The 16,734-nt window shown below is 41.0% G+C and overlaps 1 protein-coding gene across 1 annotated transcript in view; it reads right to left on the reverse strand.

The window, feature by feature from the left end:
* BAZ1B (bromodomain adjacent to zinc finger domain 1B) overlaps positions 1-16,734 on the reverse strand; it is an 84,843-nt gene that overhangs the window by 60,767 nt on the left and 7,342 nt on the right. Inside the window, exons 2-4 of the mRNA XM_074975018.1 lie at positions 13,567-13,683; positions 9,080-9,224; positions 7,526-7,724 (exon numbers count right to left, since the gene is read on the reverse strand). Of these exons, the coding sequence (XP_074831119.1) occupies positions 7,526-7,724; positions 9,080-9,224; positions 13,567-13,683 (461 nt within the window). The remainder of the gene's footprint in view (positions 1-7,525; positions 7,725-9,079; positions 9,225-13,566; positions 13,684-16,734) is intronic.

Consider the following 16,734-nt stretch of genomic DNA (forward strand, 5'->3'; position numbering starts at 1 on the left):
CACCTTAGAGACTAACAAATTTATTTGAGCATAAGCTTTCGTGAGTTACAGCTCACAAAAGCTTATGCTCAAATAAATCTGTTAGTCTCTAAGGTGCCACAAGTACTCCTTTTCTTTTCACCTTACCTGATCATTCTTGTTACAGTGTGTATGGTAACAGCCATTGTTTCATGTTCTCTGAGTATATAAAATCTCCCCACTGTATTTTCCATTGCATGCATCTGATGAAGTGAGCTGTAGCTCACGAAAGTTTATGCTCAAATACATTTTTTAGTCTCTAAGGTGTCACAAGTACTCCTTTTCTTTTTCTACTAGCATACTGAGTCAAGTGCTAATGAAGGGCTTGCGGAGACTTCAGAAGGAAATTAATAGGAAAAGGTAAACAGCACAGGAAGATGGAGGGACAGATGGGACAGTTTTCAGGTGAAGATCAGAGATCTGGTACATCTGGGGGTGCAGTGAGACACACTGGCATCCTTCAATCTGCAGAGACAAACTGCAAGGAGACTTGATCTTTTTGAAAGGGGATCTCAGCCATCCTGGTTAAAAATGCTGGGAAAAGCATTTGGTGTAAGTTAGGTGAGTTAAGTTTAGGCTCTAGAAAGCGTGTTATGATTTTGGTTTATATGTAAACATTTGTTTCCACTATTGTTACTTTCTATAATTTGAATCTGAGTTCTTATGTATATTTATAGTGGAAAAAAAGTTTATCAAGTACTGTTTGTTAAGTGGAGTGGTGATCCTGAGTTAGAACTAGTAAGCTGGTGTGTACTATTCCTTTGGGAGTAGTGAATTTGTGAGTGCTGAGTAGAACAGTGGCTGGGCACTCCAGAGAGACGCTCGAAGGGCTTGTGGGTTGGTGTGTACTTACCGCTTGCCTGCAGAGGGACAGCAGAGCCAGAGAAGGTAATACTTGTGTTGCCTGTGGCCAGCGTTGTCAGGGACCTGACCCCTGGCAGGTATAGATAAGGCTCTCTCATGCTAAGGGCCGGTGGTAGCAAAGTGCCTCACAACCCTGGGAAGCATCACACCCTCACAGAAAAATATTATGTGTTAGGATATAGATATTCAGGCCTGTCTGCAAAGGCCTGTACTTTAAGAATTTAGGTGTATTCTTATCACTTGGCTAGTTAGAAAGAATCAAAATCACTGTCTGCCAGTGTAAGGTCCTTCTCTTACTGTGACAGTCTGAGGCCCTGTTCTTAGGTTAAGGCCTTTGGCTAAGCAACAGAGGCAGCCATAAGCTGGGAAGCGACCGGTCACATCCTCACATTCCAAACTAGTCCCATTGAAATAAGGTGCTATTGGGCTGTTAGGAATACACTCCTGTCCTGATAATGCCTGTCACCTCCAGAGAAAGGGAAGTGCCTAGAAGATGTAAAAGGAAACTTAGTTTGATAGCATCCTGTCTGGCAAGAACTCACTTATCAATAGCTGGGATGTGAAATCCTCACTTCTGTATTGTTTTGTCATTATAGTTCCCACTTTGCTATTGTTTGTCTGTATAATCTGTCTGGTTCTGTGATTGTTTCTGTCTACTGTATAATTAATTTTGCTGGGTGTAAACTAATTAAGGTGGTGGGATATAATCGGTTACATAATCATGTTACAATATGTTAGGATTGGTTAGTTAAATTTCAGGAAAATGATTGGTTAAGGTATAGCTAAGCAGAACTCAAGTTTTACTATATAGTCTGCAGTCAATCAGGAAGTGGGTGGGTGTGGGGGGGAATGGGAAAAGGGAATGGGGTGGGGAAATTGGAATCATGTTTGGCTAAAGGGGGAAATGGGAACAGGGACACAGATGTAAGGCTCTATGGTGTCAGAGCTGGGAAGGGGGACACTAAGGAAGGAAACTGGAATCATGCTTGCTGGAAGTTCACCCCAATAAACATCGAATTGTTTGCACCTTTGGACTTCGGGTATTGTTGCTCTCTGTTCATGCGAGAAGGACCAGGGAAGTAAGTGGGTGAAGGAATAAGCCCCCTAACATTATGCAAGAGGGAAAATCTCTCCTTTTTAAACCAGGAGACCATAAGCTCAAATATTTCAGCTGATTCTACCTACGGCACTATTGCACGGTGAGAGAATCAGTCTCCAACAGCCAGGTCTTAAAGCATTAAGGCTTTACAAGTTAAACAGCCAACACTTTAAACTCCTTCCAGAATTAATAAGGAGGCATTGTTGATTAGATTACAGAGCATAGGTATAATGTGTTCTCTGCATGAAGTACCATTTAATAAATGGGCAACCACATTCTGCACTAGCTTTAGTTTCCAGAGTCTAAAAGGCGGTGCCCGCATGCATAGCACACTACACTAGCTCGGTCTTGAAGAGAAAGGCCCAAAACACAGTAGCAGAGGCCTGAAAGAAGAGGCTACACTCTTCTTGTCAAGATCAGCTAACAAGAGAGGCACTCTTGGCTGCTCAGGATGCATAAGTCATAAGTTGGTCTTATGCATTTGTTCTACAAATATTTGTTAACATTTTAACAGTCTATTACTGACTATAGTCATAGAAGGGACATTACCATATTATGTTTTTACTGCTCAAGAGCACAATGAAAGTTGTGTGCAAAACATTTCATCCCAGATCCTCAATAGTTATTTAGGCAGCTAACTCCCATTGATTTCAGTGGAAGTTAGGAGCCTAAATAGCTTGGAGGATCTGGGTCTTAGAAAAAGAAAGCAAAGAACTGAATGAGCAGAACAGTGTCCGAATGCTAAGACACATTTTTGGCTGTGCATACATCGACTACATATAATAAAGGTTAGAGTTAAAAATGCGACCACATTTTTAGAAATTTACAATCTGATTTTAAAAGTCTTCTACAGGTACAAGTTATTCTCCAGCAAGACCTGGATTAACCAAACAGTGTTAAGATCCTAAATCATCCAAATGAAACGGTCTCCTTTTGTTTACTGAATATTTTGGATATTCCAAAAATGTTTTGTGACGGCTACAGTTCAGGTTATATAACTGCTTCCAGTGGCTCAGAGTGAGTCTTAGGAAAATACTTTTCAAGTGGAAGGTTAATACTTTGCCTCTGTTCAGATTTTTTGGCTCACTTTCTAAGAAGTTTGACTCATTTTAAGCAATTTGAAATAGCCTTTGAGGAGCAATACTCAGCCTTGCTCCAGAGAAAGTTGCTTTTGATTTAACTGCATTATGACTATACAGTACATTTTTTTCACTAAACTTGCAAAGAGTACCCCACAGACTTGCGCACATGGACACAGAAATCATAAAACAGCTTAAATGCTAATGAAATTAGTTTTTCCAACATTAGTGGATTTAAATTTATGGCTTCCCAGATTCCTGAAGTCTCCTAATCTATTTAAACTGGCCAGCCCACTTATTCCCATTCCATGCTGGTGGACCTCCAAAGGCATGCAGGAATGCAGGCCTTGTTTGTGCATCTTAGGAGCCCTTTCCAGCTGAACTACTCATATGATATATAAAAGGAGGGGTTTCTTCCCAAGCCCTAGTGCAGGGGTGGGCAAACTATGGCTCGGGGGCCACATCCGGTGCTCCAGACATTTTAATTCAGCTGTCGAGCTCCCACCAGGGAGCGGGATCCGGGGCTTGCGCCACTGTGGCACTCCAGCCAGGCAGCGAGGTCGGGGGCTTGCCCTGCTCCGCACAGCTGCTGGAAGCAGCAGCATGTCCCCCCTCTGGCTCCTACATGTAGGGGCAGCCAGGGGGTTCAGCACGCTGCCCCCGCAGCTCCCACTGACCAGGAGGAGCCAGAGGGGAGATATGCCACTGCTTCTGGGAGCTGCTTGAGGTAAGCGTTGCTGGAGCCTGCCCCCCTCCCATGCCCCAACCCCCTGCCCCAGCCCTGATCCCCCTCCTGCCCTCCAAACCCCTCCATCTCAGCCTGGAGAAACCTCCTGAACCCCCAATACCTCATCCCAAGCCCCACACCATAACCTGCACTCCCAGCCCTCACCCCTCTTCCCCTCCACCAGCCCAAAGCCCCATCCTGCACCCTGAACTCCTCATTTTTGGCCCCACCCCAGAGCCCACACCCCAACTCCCAATTTCATGAGCATTCATAGCCCGCCATACAATTTCCATACCCAAATGTGGCCCTCAGGCCAAAACGTTTGCCCACCCCGTCCTAGTGTCTGTAGGACAGGGGATGCCTACTGCAGATTAGATATATCCAGGTTATAGAATCAACATGCACTATACATGAACCTCTGCAAGGCAGCAGGGCTTCAAACCCAAGAGCTGAAGCTACTTTATGTATCCCTTTTACCAAAAAAAAAAAAAAAAAGGCACAAAGAGTGCCAAGAAAGTGCTACGGTTTACTCTGCCCCCTTAACTGAAGTTGGCATATATACCAGACATTTTCATTACTACATCTATAGTGTGTTGTATAAGTACAGTAAGCATTTCATATTTATTTTCAAGGACTCTGGAACTCTGCTAAGTATTATAACATACACATGGGTATCTAAAATTGTAGAAAAAGTGCATTGTTACTATTTTTCATACAATGCATCAGCCATGTAATTAAAAGAATATTGTGCATTCACACAAGATAGCAGAATTAAAGTTGCTTAATATTGGGAGTTTAAAGGTGTACTCTTACCATTTCTATTAAGAGATTATTTTGTATGGAATTATATACTCAACACTTTTGATAATTTGAAAGCACTTTACAGTGTTAAACTTCCTATTTACAGTGTGCATCATCCTTATTTTACAAGGGGGTAACTTTAAACAGAGATTAGACCAGTCACTTTACCAAAGTCAGAATCAGTGGCAAAACCACAATAAAACTCAGGAGTCTTAACTCTGACACAACCACAAAGCCACACTGAAGCACAGATGGCTAGGCTGTGTTCCTCGAACAGCCCCATACAGAAGTTAACTGATTGGGGGTTTCTGTGCTCCTGTAATATTTTGTTTAATGATACTATGAATAAACCAAATATATTCCACGATTTCTTGCCAATTACTGCCCAATGACAAGCATTTGCTATTTCTTCCTTCCTCAGTAACCAAATTACTGCACTTTAGCCCCATTCCAAGCATTACTAATGCAGCAATTTGTTTAATAAATTGATTGGCTATGTCTGTATTATGAGCTAGGGGTGTGATTCCCCTGCCTATGGGCACATACCTGCACTAGATCTCAGGAGCTAGCGTGAATATAAACAGCAGTAGTGACCGCAGAGGCATGGCAGGCCATACCAAGTACATATTCACCAGTTTCAAGTGGGTTTGTACTTGACACTGCTCAGCACTACTACTATTAATATGCATGCTAGCTTTCCCCAAGCTACCACGAGTATGTACACAGAGTAGAGGAATCACACTCTACTTAAACTCTAAGGCTGTGTCTACCCTATAAGGCCAGAATGTTTCTCCATATGTTAACATTTTCTCAGATAGTACGGACAATTACAAATATTACTAACATGTACATAGTCCACAGCTCAAATACTCCTTCAGTACAAAAGCTCCTTATCTGCAGTGAGAATCCATAGAAGCTAAGGACTGGAAGTTGGGAAATCTGGTTCCAGTTACAGTTCTGCCAGTTATTTGCTGTGTCACTGTGCATAAGCCACTTCACCTGTACTACTAGTTTCTTCATGTGTAAAATGGGGAGTATGCTCATCCCCCTCAGGTGTTACATACGTTTAAATAACAAGCACCTTACCAGAATTAGTGAAGTGTCTTTAAACATAAGCTTTGATATTTAGCCTGGTCAGAGATGGCTGAAACTTTTCATTCAAGTGGCCTTTTCTTAACCACAAACTTTTGCAAAAAGTTTAAGTTCTTAAGAGTTACAGAGGGTAGTGTTAGAGTTCCATTTTTTCCTTTTGACACTAACTTTTCCAAACTTGAGGAAGTTTTCAAGAGTTATAAAAGAGCAAAAGACAAAAATGAAAACATGGAAAAAGCCTTGGACATTCATTTTGTTGTGTTCAATGGGAAAAAGGGGTGGAGAGAGAGAAAGAGGAAGAAAAACAATTTTTAAACAAATTGTTTTATGTCCAACCTTAAAATAGTAACCTCCAGATTTTTCCAAAGTTGATTTTGGTTTTCCAATCAGCTCTAAGCCTGAAAGAAAGAAAGAAATGGCTCCTAAGGCCTATTGAGGAGGTGAGAAAACACTAAATATTGACTCAAAATAGAGAGCCACAACTTTTAGAGTCAAGGGTTGGTCGATTTTATGGTCGGGCTGTGAAGGAAAGTGGGGATGGGAAATCACAACAAAAATTAGCTCTAGAGCATAAAGCTCAGCTGTAGTTTTCCTTGCTTTTGATTTGCCTCCTGCTCATATCAGCCATTCTTTTGGACCTCATGTGTCAAGCTACGCCTTCTAAATTCAAGATGTGGTTGACAGAAATATAAATCTAACTCAGAAATTCTACCACACTTAGATGTTAGCTAGTGCCTAACTCCCAGCCCCATCACGAAGCATGCATCACCCCAGTTGTTCTCAGAGGGTATTTTCTTCCTTGTTAAATACTACTGACCTTTCAGAAGTGCAAACCATTCCCTAGTTCTGCTGATTCAATGTTTTTGTTGACAATGCTCTGTTTTAGCTGCATTTTGCTGTCTGCTGGTCACTATGTAGAAAGTGACCCTAAATACAGCAATGTTGCAAGTATCAGTGCAATCAGTTATGCTCCAGCAGGAAACCCAGAGAGAATGAGATGCATCTTCATGACTGAGTGGAGAACAGAAGTGTCTGGTACCAGCAGGGGGTTGAAATACAGGAAGAGTCTTGAAGCGTTCCCACAACAGAGTGGAAAAGTCTCTCAATGATTCCCTCTAAACACCAACAAAGTGACAGCAACATCTAGGTCCTGTCCACAGCATCAACTGAGCGAAGCTTAGCCATTGTTTCAGTGACATTATTTCAGCTGCAGTGTGCACAGGACATTGGATAGTCGACATTCTTGGTGTATGTCATTCAAGTGCGATGAGTATGCCTCCATGTGCCTGGGATTAATAAATAACGCTGCCTCTAGACTGACAATTGTCAGCCAGCGGCAGCAATTTTGGAAGCTACAGCATAGTCATGGCTCAGTTGTATCTACCCTTATCTGATCTAACCTTACGCTGAGTGAAGTTAAACATACTGATGAAGACACAAGCCCTGGCTATACTACAGCTTCTATCATCACCACCACAAGAGCAGCTCCACCAGTGACAAACATGCCCAATTTTTCTTAGCTTCAATAAAGGTCCTAAAGAAACTGCACACATGCTGTAATTAACAGGACTACTAAAGAAAGGTTCCTATGACTATACTGGACAAAGGCAAATCTAAACACATGTTGATTTCTGTGACTCTCAGTGCTTTTTAATTCCATTACAACTACACCAAAATTGTGACAGCTAGTGATGTATCTGGTTACTTTGAGTGAGAAGATCGACACAGTGCTCTTCAGAGAGCATGTACAGTATTTCATAACCCAGGCCTGAGGACATTTGGGTTTGTCCTTCCCCTTTGCCTCGAAACCACAACCCCTTAAAAGTAGGCTGTCTTGTTACTCACTCATAATCTCTCTTCTGCTGTCATCCTCCTTCAGGACTGACTCTTTCTGGTTGTCCTGGGCTACCTGACTGGAGTTCTCTTTGTCACTGGATGGGGAATCACACGTTCCATCCGATTTCTTCTCAGCGGCCTCCTCATCCACCTTCTCCAATGGATGTACTTTCACAATTTTTACCGGCAGCATTTTCTCTTTTCCAACCTGAGCAGAAAAATGCATCAAAAAAACAGTAACTAGGCAGGTAATACTAGCTGATCAGCTTTTTAAACACTTAAAGGGAAGGAAGGAAGGAGAAACAAAATGAGACACACACACTATTTTTAATCTTTGACCTCAGTGTGACACTCCTATAGTTTCCTCTGTCAGACTTACAAGATCTCCCTATTACCTGCCCTATTCAGAAGTCCTGCTTATTACTCCAATGAACAGAAAAGCTGGTGTGCGGTTTTTCCTAAGTCCACCATTGCTACTTCCTCAGTCTTCCAGATGTGTTGCAAGGGGTTCTGTGCGCCATCTCAATGGTCCCAGCTCAGGAAACAGACGACACAACTCAGTCCAAAATATATACAGTCACAGGACCACGACTGCATCTTCCCCTTCCTTTTTGACAAACCTGACTTTCCACTCAGTCCCCCCAACCCACAATTTTTTTAATTGAAGGTGGGGAAGGCTTCCTCTAATCACACCTGAGCTTCTGCCACTGCTGTAGACCTTTCCAAGAAGCAGGAGAATGAAGCTAATGCAGGGGTGGGCAAACTACAGCCCTTCAGACTTTTTAATCTGGCCCTCAAGCTTGCCTTGCTCCAGTGCTCCAGCCGGGGAGCGTGCCCAGAAGCAGCAGCATGTCCCCTCTCCGGCTTCTAAGCGTAGGGGCAGCCAGGGGGCTGGGATGGGACATGCCGCTGCTTCTGGGAGCTGCTTGAGATAAGCGCTGCCCGGAGCCTGCGCCCCTGCCCCAGCCCTGATCCTTCTCCCATCCTCCAAACCCCTTGGTCCCAGCCCGGAGCACCCTCCTGCACCCCCAACCCCTCATACACAGCCCCACCCCAGAGCCTGCACCCACAGCTGGAACCCTCACCCCCTCCCACACCCCAACCCCCAATTTTGTGAGCATTCATGGCCCACCATACAATTTCCATACCCAGATGTGGTCCTCGGGCCAAAAAGTTTGCCCATCCCTGAACTAGTGCAAGTTGTGTCAGTTACACAGCATGTTCCCAAGAGGAATAGCAGAGTGTCTGTAGCAGAAGCAGCAGTTAGATGTGAAACTCTTCTTCTGCTAGGCATGACATAAGTTTCCGTTGCCCAAGCCACTCCTATCTTCTGAGAACACCACGTTAGCCTCTGCTTAAGAAACCGGTTTCCATACTATTGCTTTGGAAATAGGCATTATCAAGGGAATTCCACAAAGAGGTGAGATTACTACCATTCTGCACCAAATTTAGAGAGTCATTAAGATTGGAGGGGGAAAAATGTTTATGGCTCCCTCTTACCTCTCTCCTGAGGATAGCAGAATTAAGCAGAAGCATGGCAAGTATTTGAAACTAGAGCCTCACCTCAAAGTCACACTCCTCGTCCACTGCATATTTGGTCATGATCTCTAGCCAGGCTGCATCTACAAGCTTCTCCAAGGAGATAGTATTGTGGTGGACCATTTCCAGTACCAGTTTCTCATACCAGCTGGGAAATTCTTCCTTCAAACTGAACAAGGATATGAAAAGTTTACATCATCCAGCGAACAAAATATGAAATGCAATATGATCTGCCAGTTCATGCCACTGAGAGCATTTTGACAGTGAATTAAACACTTCAAGGTGACACCACGTTAGAATATATAATAATGCAAGTGGTCAGAGTGGGATTTATCACAAGAAAAAAAAAATGTTCATACGGTCACCAATATAAATTCCCTTCTGTACCCACAAGAAATACAAAGCACATCTGTGCAACAGGGCCATGCTGGCAGTGCTTATCTTGATGGAGATTGCCATCTCCCTATGAAGTGTTGCCTGCACACCAAACATGTGTTACTGACCCAAAAACATGGCAGTAGATTTTTTTAATATTATTCCTATCCAAAAAAATAAGTTTCATATTTTTTATTCTTAAACATTTCTACTGCAGTAGTGCCTAGAGGAACCAATCTTTCTTCAGGTTATTTTGTACTCTGTCCAGGAGAGGTGTACAATTTAGTTTATGTAACTCAGTTATGAGACATATGAACACTATCTTTTCATTAGGGCTGTCAAACGATTAAAAAATTCATCTCAATTGCATTAACAAACAGTAATGGAATACCATTTATTTAAATATTTTTGGAGGTTTTCTACATTTTCAAATATATTGATTTCAATTACAACACAGAATACAAAGTATATAGTGCTCGCTTTATTTTTGATTACAAATATTTGCACTGTAAAAACCAAATAGTATTTTTCAGATCACCTCATACAAGTACTGTAGTGCAATCTCTATCAAGAAATTTGAACTTACAAATGTAGAATTATGTACAAAAAATAACTGCATTGAAAAATAAAACAAAGTCCACTCAGTCCTACTTCTTGTCCAGCCAATCGCTCAAACAAGTTTGGTTATAATTTACAGGAGATAATGCTGCCCACTTCTTGTTTACAATGTCACCTAGAAGTGAGAACAGACATTCGCATGGCACTGTTGTAGCTGGTGTTGCAAGATATTTATATGCCAGATGCGCTAAAGAATCATGTGTCCCTTCATCGTCAACCACCATTCCACAGGATATGCGTTCATGCTGATGTGTTCTGCTCGATAACGATCCAAAGCAGAGCGGACCGATGCGTATTCATTTTCATCATCTGATCAGATGCCACCAGCAGGTTGATTCTCTCTTTTGGTGGTTCGGGTTCTATAGTTTCCACATCTGAATGTTGCTCTTTTAAGACTTTGAAAAACACGCTCCCTACCTTGTCCCTCTCAGATTTTGGAAGGCACTTCTGACTCTTAAACCTTGGGTCGAGTACGGTGGCTATTTTTAGAAATCTCACATTGGTATCTTTGTATTTTGTCAAATCTGCTGTGAAAGTGTTCTTAAAACGAACACGTGCTGAGTCATCATCCAAGACTGATGGAACATGAACTATCTGGCAGAACGCGGGTAAAACCGAGCCGAAGGCACAGAGTTCTCCCCAAAGAGTTCAGTCACAAATTTTATTAACTCATTTTTTAACGAGCATCATCAGCATGGAAGCACATCCTCTAGAATGGTGGCCGAAGCATGAAGGGGCATACGAATGTTTAGCATATCTGGCACGTAAATACCTTGCAACACTGGCTACAAAAGTGCCACGTGAATGCCTGTTCTCACTTTCAGATGACACTGTAAATAAGAAGCAGGCAGCAGCATCTCCTGTAAATGTAAACAAACTTGTTTGTCTTAGCAACTCTGTGAACAAGAAATAGGACTGAGTGGACTTGTAGGCTCTAAAGTTTTACATTGTTTTGTTTCTGAGAGCAGTTATGTAACAAAAAAAATCTGCATTTGTAAGTTACACTTTCAGGCTAGAGAGATTGCACTACAGTACTTGTATGAGGTTAATTGAAAAATACTGTTTCTTTTGTTTTATCATTTTTACAGTGCAAGTACTTTTAATAAAAAATAATATACACTGAGCACTGTACACTTTGTATTCTGTGTTGTAATTGAAATCAATATATTTGAAAATGTAGAAAAACATCCAAAAAAGGTTAATAAATTTCAATTGGTATTCTATTGTTTAACAGTGCAATTAATTGCGATTAATTTTTTTGAGTTAATTGCATGAGTTAATTGAGATTAATTGATAGGCCTACTTTTCAACTTTTAATTTTAAGACACGTTTTCCCTTTAGGAGTATTGCAATCCCAACTGAAGTTTCGCATTTTCTCCCATATTAAGTTTATACTGTTCAAATATTTTATATTTCTTATAATGCAGTAAGTAGGACTTACTTAAATAAATAATTGTGCAATATTTCAGTCTGTGCAAATGTGTGTTCCACTAACTGATGTATCTAATATTGTTGGATGATTTTGAATTAGTTGCATGAAGGATGATTAACTAGAACAGAGGTTCTCAAACTGGGGGGGGGGGGGTCACAACCTCTCAGGGGGTCACAAGGTTATGTGGGGGTCACGAGTACCTGCCACCCAGCTAGCCAGCAAGTCTGCTGTGAAAAGTGATATTAACAAACAAAATAGCAGTTTTAAAAAGTGTTAAATATATAAAAAAAATGTGTTTTTAATGTATGGGGGGGGGGGGGGGCATTCAGAGGCTTGCTGTGTAAAAGGGATCGCCAGTACAAAAAAATGTTTGAGAACCACTGAATTAGAAGGATGGGGGAAACCTTGCCTGGTCAATTCCTAAATGAGAGCAATTTGTCAGTTTGAATTCTTGCCATACATTCCCTTTAAAAAAAAAAAAAAAAAAAAAAATGAATGACAGCACCAAATTCAAGTTTGTTTAGTGATAGAAAAACTCCACTTCACCCTATCAAAAGTTTTCTTGTTTCTTAGATTTAAGGTAGCTCTTGCTGACTGAGTTCTCATTTGTAGTTATTCTAAGATTACTCACCAGTGGATTCCTCACGACAAAGGCTGACTAAACTTGTACATTCAGATCAATGTTTTAAAATGTTAAATATGCAGCTGCATGAAATTTTTATTGTAATTCTCATTCAACATGGAGACTGGTCTCTAAGAGACATTTTACTGAATGTCTATTTGGTTTAAGAATATAAAATCTGTATCTAACCTGAATTGAGACACTCTCTCATTTATGTAACTGAAAACTTTCAGAAAAACAGGAGCAGTTAACTAATCCTGTATCACTGCATCAGATTAAGACAGCAAAGCTAGGCAAGTTATCCACTGACTCAGCTACTTTAAGTTTATGCAATTACAGAACCGGCAACATACATTTCCCTCATACTGAAGAGTATTAGCTGGGGAGAGATCAAAGACAACAATATCTCTGTCTAAGGCTCCTGGCACCTTGGACAGTTGGGGAGTAGATTTTTAAAGGGTGCAATTTAATTGCACAAGAAAAATGTTGCCAGCATTTCCTCTCTAGGTCACGGACTACCACCTCTTATTCCAATCAAAATGATGAATTCTCTCTCCAGTAAACACAGTAGAAGGAATATCTAAAACAGATTTAATCTACAAACACACACACTAAAAGGTGGGATCAGGTCATCTTTATAGAATGAAAGAGACAAAGCCAAAGTTGCCAGTATGTAAAATTGAGAAAGATATGCCCTTTGTTAGGTGTTCAGCTCCCTGACTTTCATTGGGTACAGCAACTAAGGAATAAGGTACCTAAACAGTTCAATCAAGGGCTTGCCTTTTGAAAGGTTCCTTCACCATGGCGAGTTTTATGTTGGATATAAACCAAAGGTCTGGCCACTCTGTGACACTGACAAAAGGGAGTAGGCCAACTGGTAGGGAAATAGAGAGAGAGCTTGGCAGAACTACCCTTGCAATTTTGCTTTTTTGCAGTTTGTTTCAAGTGGAGCAGATCACCTATACCTTATTCCAAAATACCACTGAATTGAATGGCACCAGTTCACTGGTTGATACCTGCACAGATCTGGGGGGAAAAATAATTGCTGCAAAGTTAGCTGGTATGCACACCATCATTATGTGGAAATCAATAAAAGTCACAATACCTAGGTGTTTTTGTTTTTTCCCCTCCTTCAACGAGTGGAACAGGAGAAATTACAAAAAATTCCCTCTTTGTGTAGGTAGTTTTGAGATATAAGCCAAATGTTGTACTCCAAGTTATTTTGTGAAAAGAACATCAAGAGGTAGAGTCCTGTACAAGTATCATTACAGATTAAGCTGCATTAGTGAGTATGTCAAATTTGGAGCCCAATTTCTTTCATCTTACAAAGTCCTAAGGAACTAGTCATAACCTTAAAAAAAACTCCTTGCTGTGTAACTAGCAGCCACCTATCATTCTAAAGGCAGCTTTCCTGCCCCCAAATTCTAAAGATGGATGCATACCAACTTCTGCTCTGTTACTTACAGCTCGGCAACTTCCTGCTCCTCCTCCCAAGCTTCTTTGTGCGTCAGCTGGCTGCTTCCTGTGCTTTTGCACGTCCATATTCGTTCGTTGTATCTCTCTAGCCGTGCTTCATATTCTCTGTAGGAGCATCAGCTCAGGAAAACAGGATTCAGGGAGCAGACAGCAAAACCGAAGTACTATGTAGCCCTTTCCATTTGACTAGGCTAGGAGACAATATTATGCTGCAGTTCTGCAGAGCCAAACCTTAGCTTCCGTATGTACACACTATTCTAAATTTTAAAGTTAAATTGGAGAGCTTGTGTTTGAAAAATAGTATAAAAAGCACCTGTACTAATGCGCAACAATGTGATTAAAAGAAAATTAATATTGGCGAGGTTCTTACTCCATCCTGTACTCAAATTCCAGAATTAAAGACAGTTTATTAGAGATTTAAAATTACTGCATGGCAAGTCTCCTTGAATTCCCAAAACAAGCAACTTGTTAAGTTAGTAGAATTGGTTCCTTTCCATTCAGCTGAACTTTAATATTAGCTTTTTCATATATCAACACCAGCCTCAAGCTGCCGTTTTTTTGGTCATTAAACACTGGGAATTAAGGGGGCAAAAAGTAGAGGAGAGGCAAGGAAAAGTGTCTTTACCTTGGAAACAGAGTTGCAATAGAACACCAAGCATGGAAGGTAAAGCACACTTACAATAACTATGTATCACTGCAATGACAGAGGAATAAATCCAGTTTGGCTAACTGAGTAGTTTACAACCCTTCCTGTGAAGGATGTCTCACTCTTATGCTCCTATGGAAGGCAGTGCTATTTAGTTTTGGAAATTACTTCTAGGATATTATGGTGCCTACAGTTAGTGTCTCCCCGTGAAACTAAGCTTTGGGCTACTGATACTAGCATTACACTTTTCCACAGAGTCTGGTTAAGAAGGAAAGACATACAACAATTAATCCCAGTGTTTGTGGGTCCCCCTTCACTACTCCAGATGGAGAAAACTGAGCCACAAATGATATGATGCATGTGGCAAGTAGCTATTGTATTTGTATCCACAGCAACCGATGTCATGCAAGAGACTAAACTGGGAATAGCTCATCTTTAGAGAAGGTTGCCACTAGCGAAAGCGTTAGAAATTCCCCTCCTCCAAAAGTGTGCTTTGATGATAAAATGGTGTTTAAAAAAAAAAGCCTCTGGAATTCCCAATCTTTGCACCAATATTAAGTGTACAGAAGCATTCACTGTGCCCTGTTTCCATTTTAAATACCTGTTTAGTATGCTAGATGGAATCACTAACTTTCAAATCCGATGAAGTGAGCTGTAGCTCACGAAAGCTTATGCTCAAATAAATTGGTTAGTCTCTAAGGTGCCACAAGTCCTCCTTTTCTTTTTTCAAATTCCAGAAATTGATCTTTGCCTTCACTTATAGGAAATATCCTTTACAAATTATTTTTTGCAGTGAACCCTGATAGAAGTCTTTTCTTGATACTGCATCAAGTACACAGGTTGGCTGAGATGTTATTTTAACCAGCTCTCTAGAGATGCCAGGCAGAGACAGCTAATTGTGAAACTACGATTGCTACTTGCATATACAGCCACTACCAACCATTTCAGCAATAAACTGAGAAACTGCAGCCACTGAACTAAATCCCTACCCACAACTTTCTAGCAAGAACGAAAAGTGCCTAAATCCATTTCTCTTGAGAAGCACGGACAATCTCAGCTCTCTGTGTAGACAGAATCCCAAACATGCAAGCAGCAGTTGTCCCAACCGTCTTTTGGGAATCATCCCCCACACCACCCACACACCCACCAAATAAAGACAATATTTTAACACCGAGTGTTCAGTTACACTAGCACACATAATTGCCAGAGGAAAGACTGGGAGAGGGTGCCCTTACTTGTTAAATATTTAACGTAATGTTTAACAAATGGTAACAGAACATACATCTTTGATGTCTAAAAGTGATTAAATGTTTGCAAAATTGGTAGACTGCGTGCTGCATCTGTGGCTGGAGAAGATAGTTAAGGGTCTGCTTTGCTGCCACACAACATGCTGGGCCTTTGTTCTCTCTGTCCCTGAAGACAGACTCAGCTCTTTCTGTGGGCAGTCTGAAAGAGAGCAAGTAAATGCCTTGTCTTAGCTGGGACTAACAAATTTCTAACACTATTTCCCACACTTCCAGGTTTTCTGTACACATTTTGTCCTTGTGTTCACGGACAAAGCAGCATAATCCCAGTGTATAAAAATTCTATGCTTTTAGAGTATAATTTTAAAGCCAGCAGGTATAAAAACTCACCAGTCTACAATCCAGAGGGTGCCTCCCCATTCCAGTCCAGCTCTGTTGCCCAAATGCAACTCAACTCCAACTACAGCTGGTTAGCGCCCATCAACACTGACCTCTGGCCACATTCTTTAACTAGTATTCCAGCTTCATGTTCACAAAGGCTAGCCTGCTTTTTGTGTCTCCCAGTTCTTACAAAACAGTGCCAGGAAGCATATAGGCTAGACAGCATTTTGTGATTCAGGGGCTGAACCCAGAAAAACAGGATGATGCTAGTACAGAGATTACTATATGTTAAACCATTCAGGTGTGCAATTTCTATTTAGTTCTTTCCATTTAAATTGGAAAGAGATCCAATCTCTCTAATTCCAAGCCACCTGACAGGTCAGATTCAGGACTGTGTCACTGTGTTATAACCAAATAGTTTCTCCACCAACAGCACTGAGTTGGTGGTTGCAATTTCCATGGGCCTTGAGGATGTATTAATAAAAAAAATTCCAGAACATCAGCTACTGATCAACTTGCAAAAATAGCTATGGATAACATGCAAGTTCAATTTAACAGATGAGTAGCACTTTGGCAATAGACAATATCTCACATTTAGGTAAAACACTAAAGAGCATTCAGGTGTTAAAAAGTGGAAGACTAAGTTGTGCTAAAACAAAGACACTTTTTAAAGAATGCTTAATCTAAAAAAAAAAAAAAACAAAACCAAAACCCAATTTAACGCATACAAGACTGATTAAAGCAACTACGCAGTTTATTCATTGTTGGGAAGCCATTAATATTCCTACAAGTAGTATCAACCAGGCAACAGTTTGAGAATTCATCTATGAATTACTGCCATTTGCATTAACCACCGAGAAAGCAATCACTTACCATAAACATGGT

This window comes from Natator depressus, chromosome 17, assembly GCF_965152275.1.
Source record: "Natator depressus isolate rNatDep1 chromosome 17, rNatDep2.hap1, whole genome shotgun sequence".
NCBI classification, from domain to species: domain Eukaryota; kingdom Metazoa; phylum Chordata; order Testudines; family Cheloniidae; genus Natator; species Natator depressus.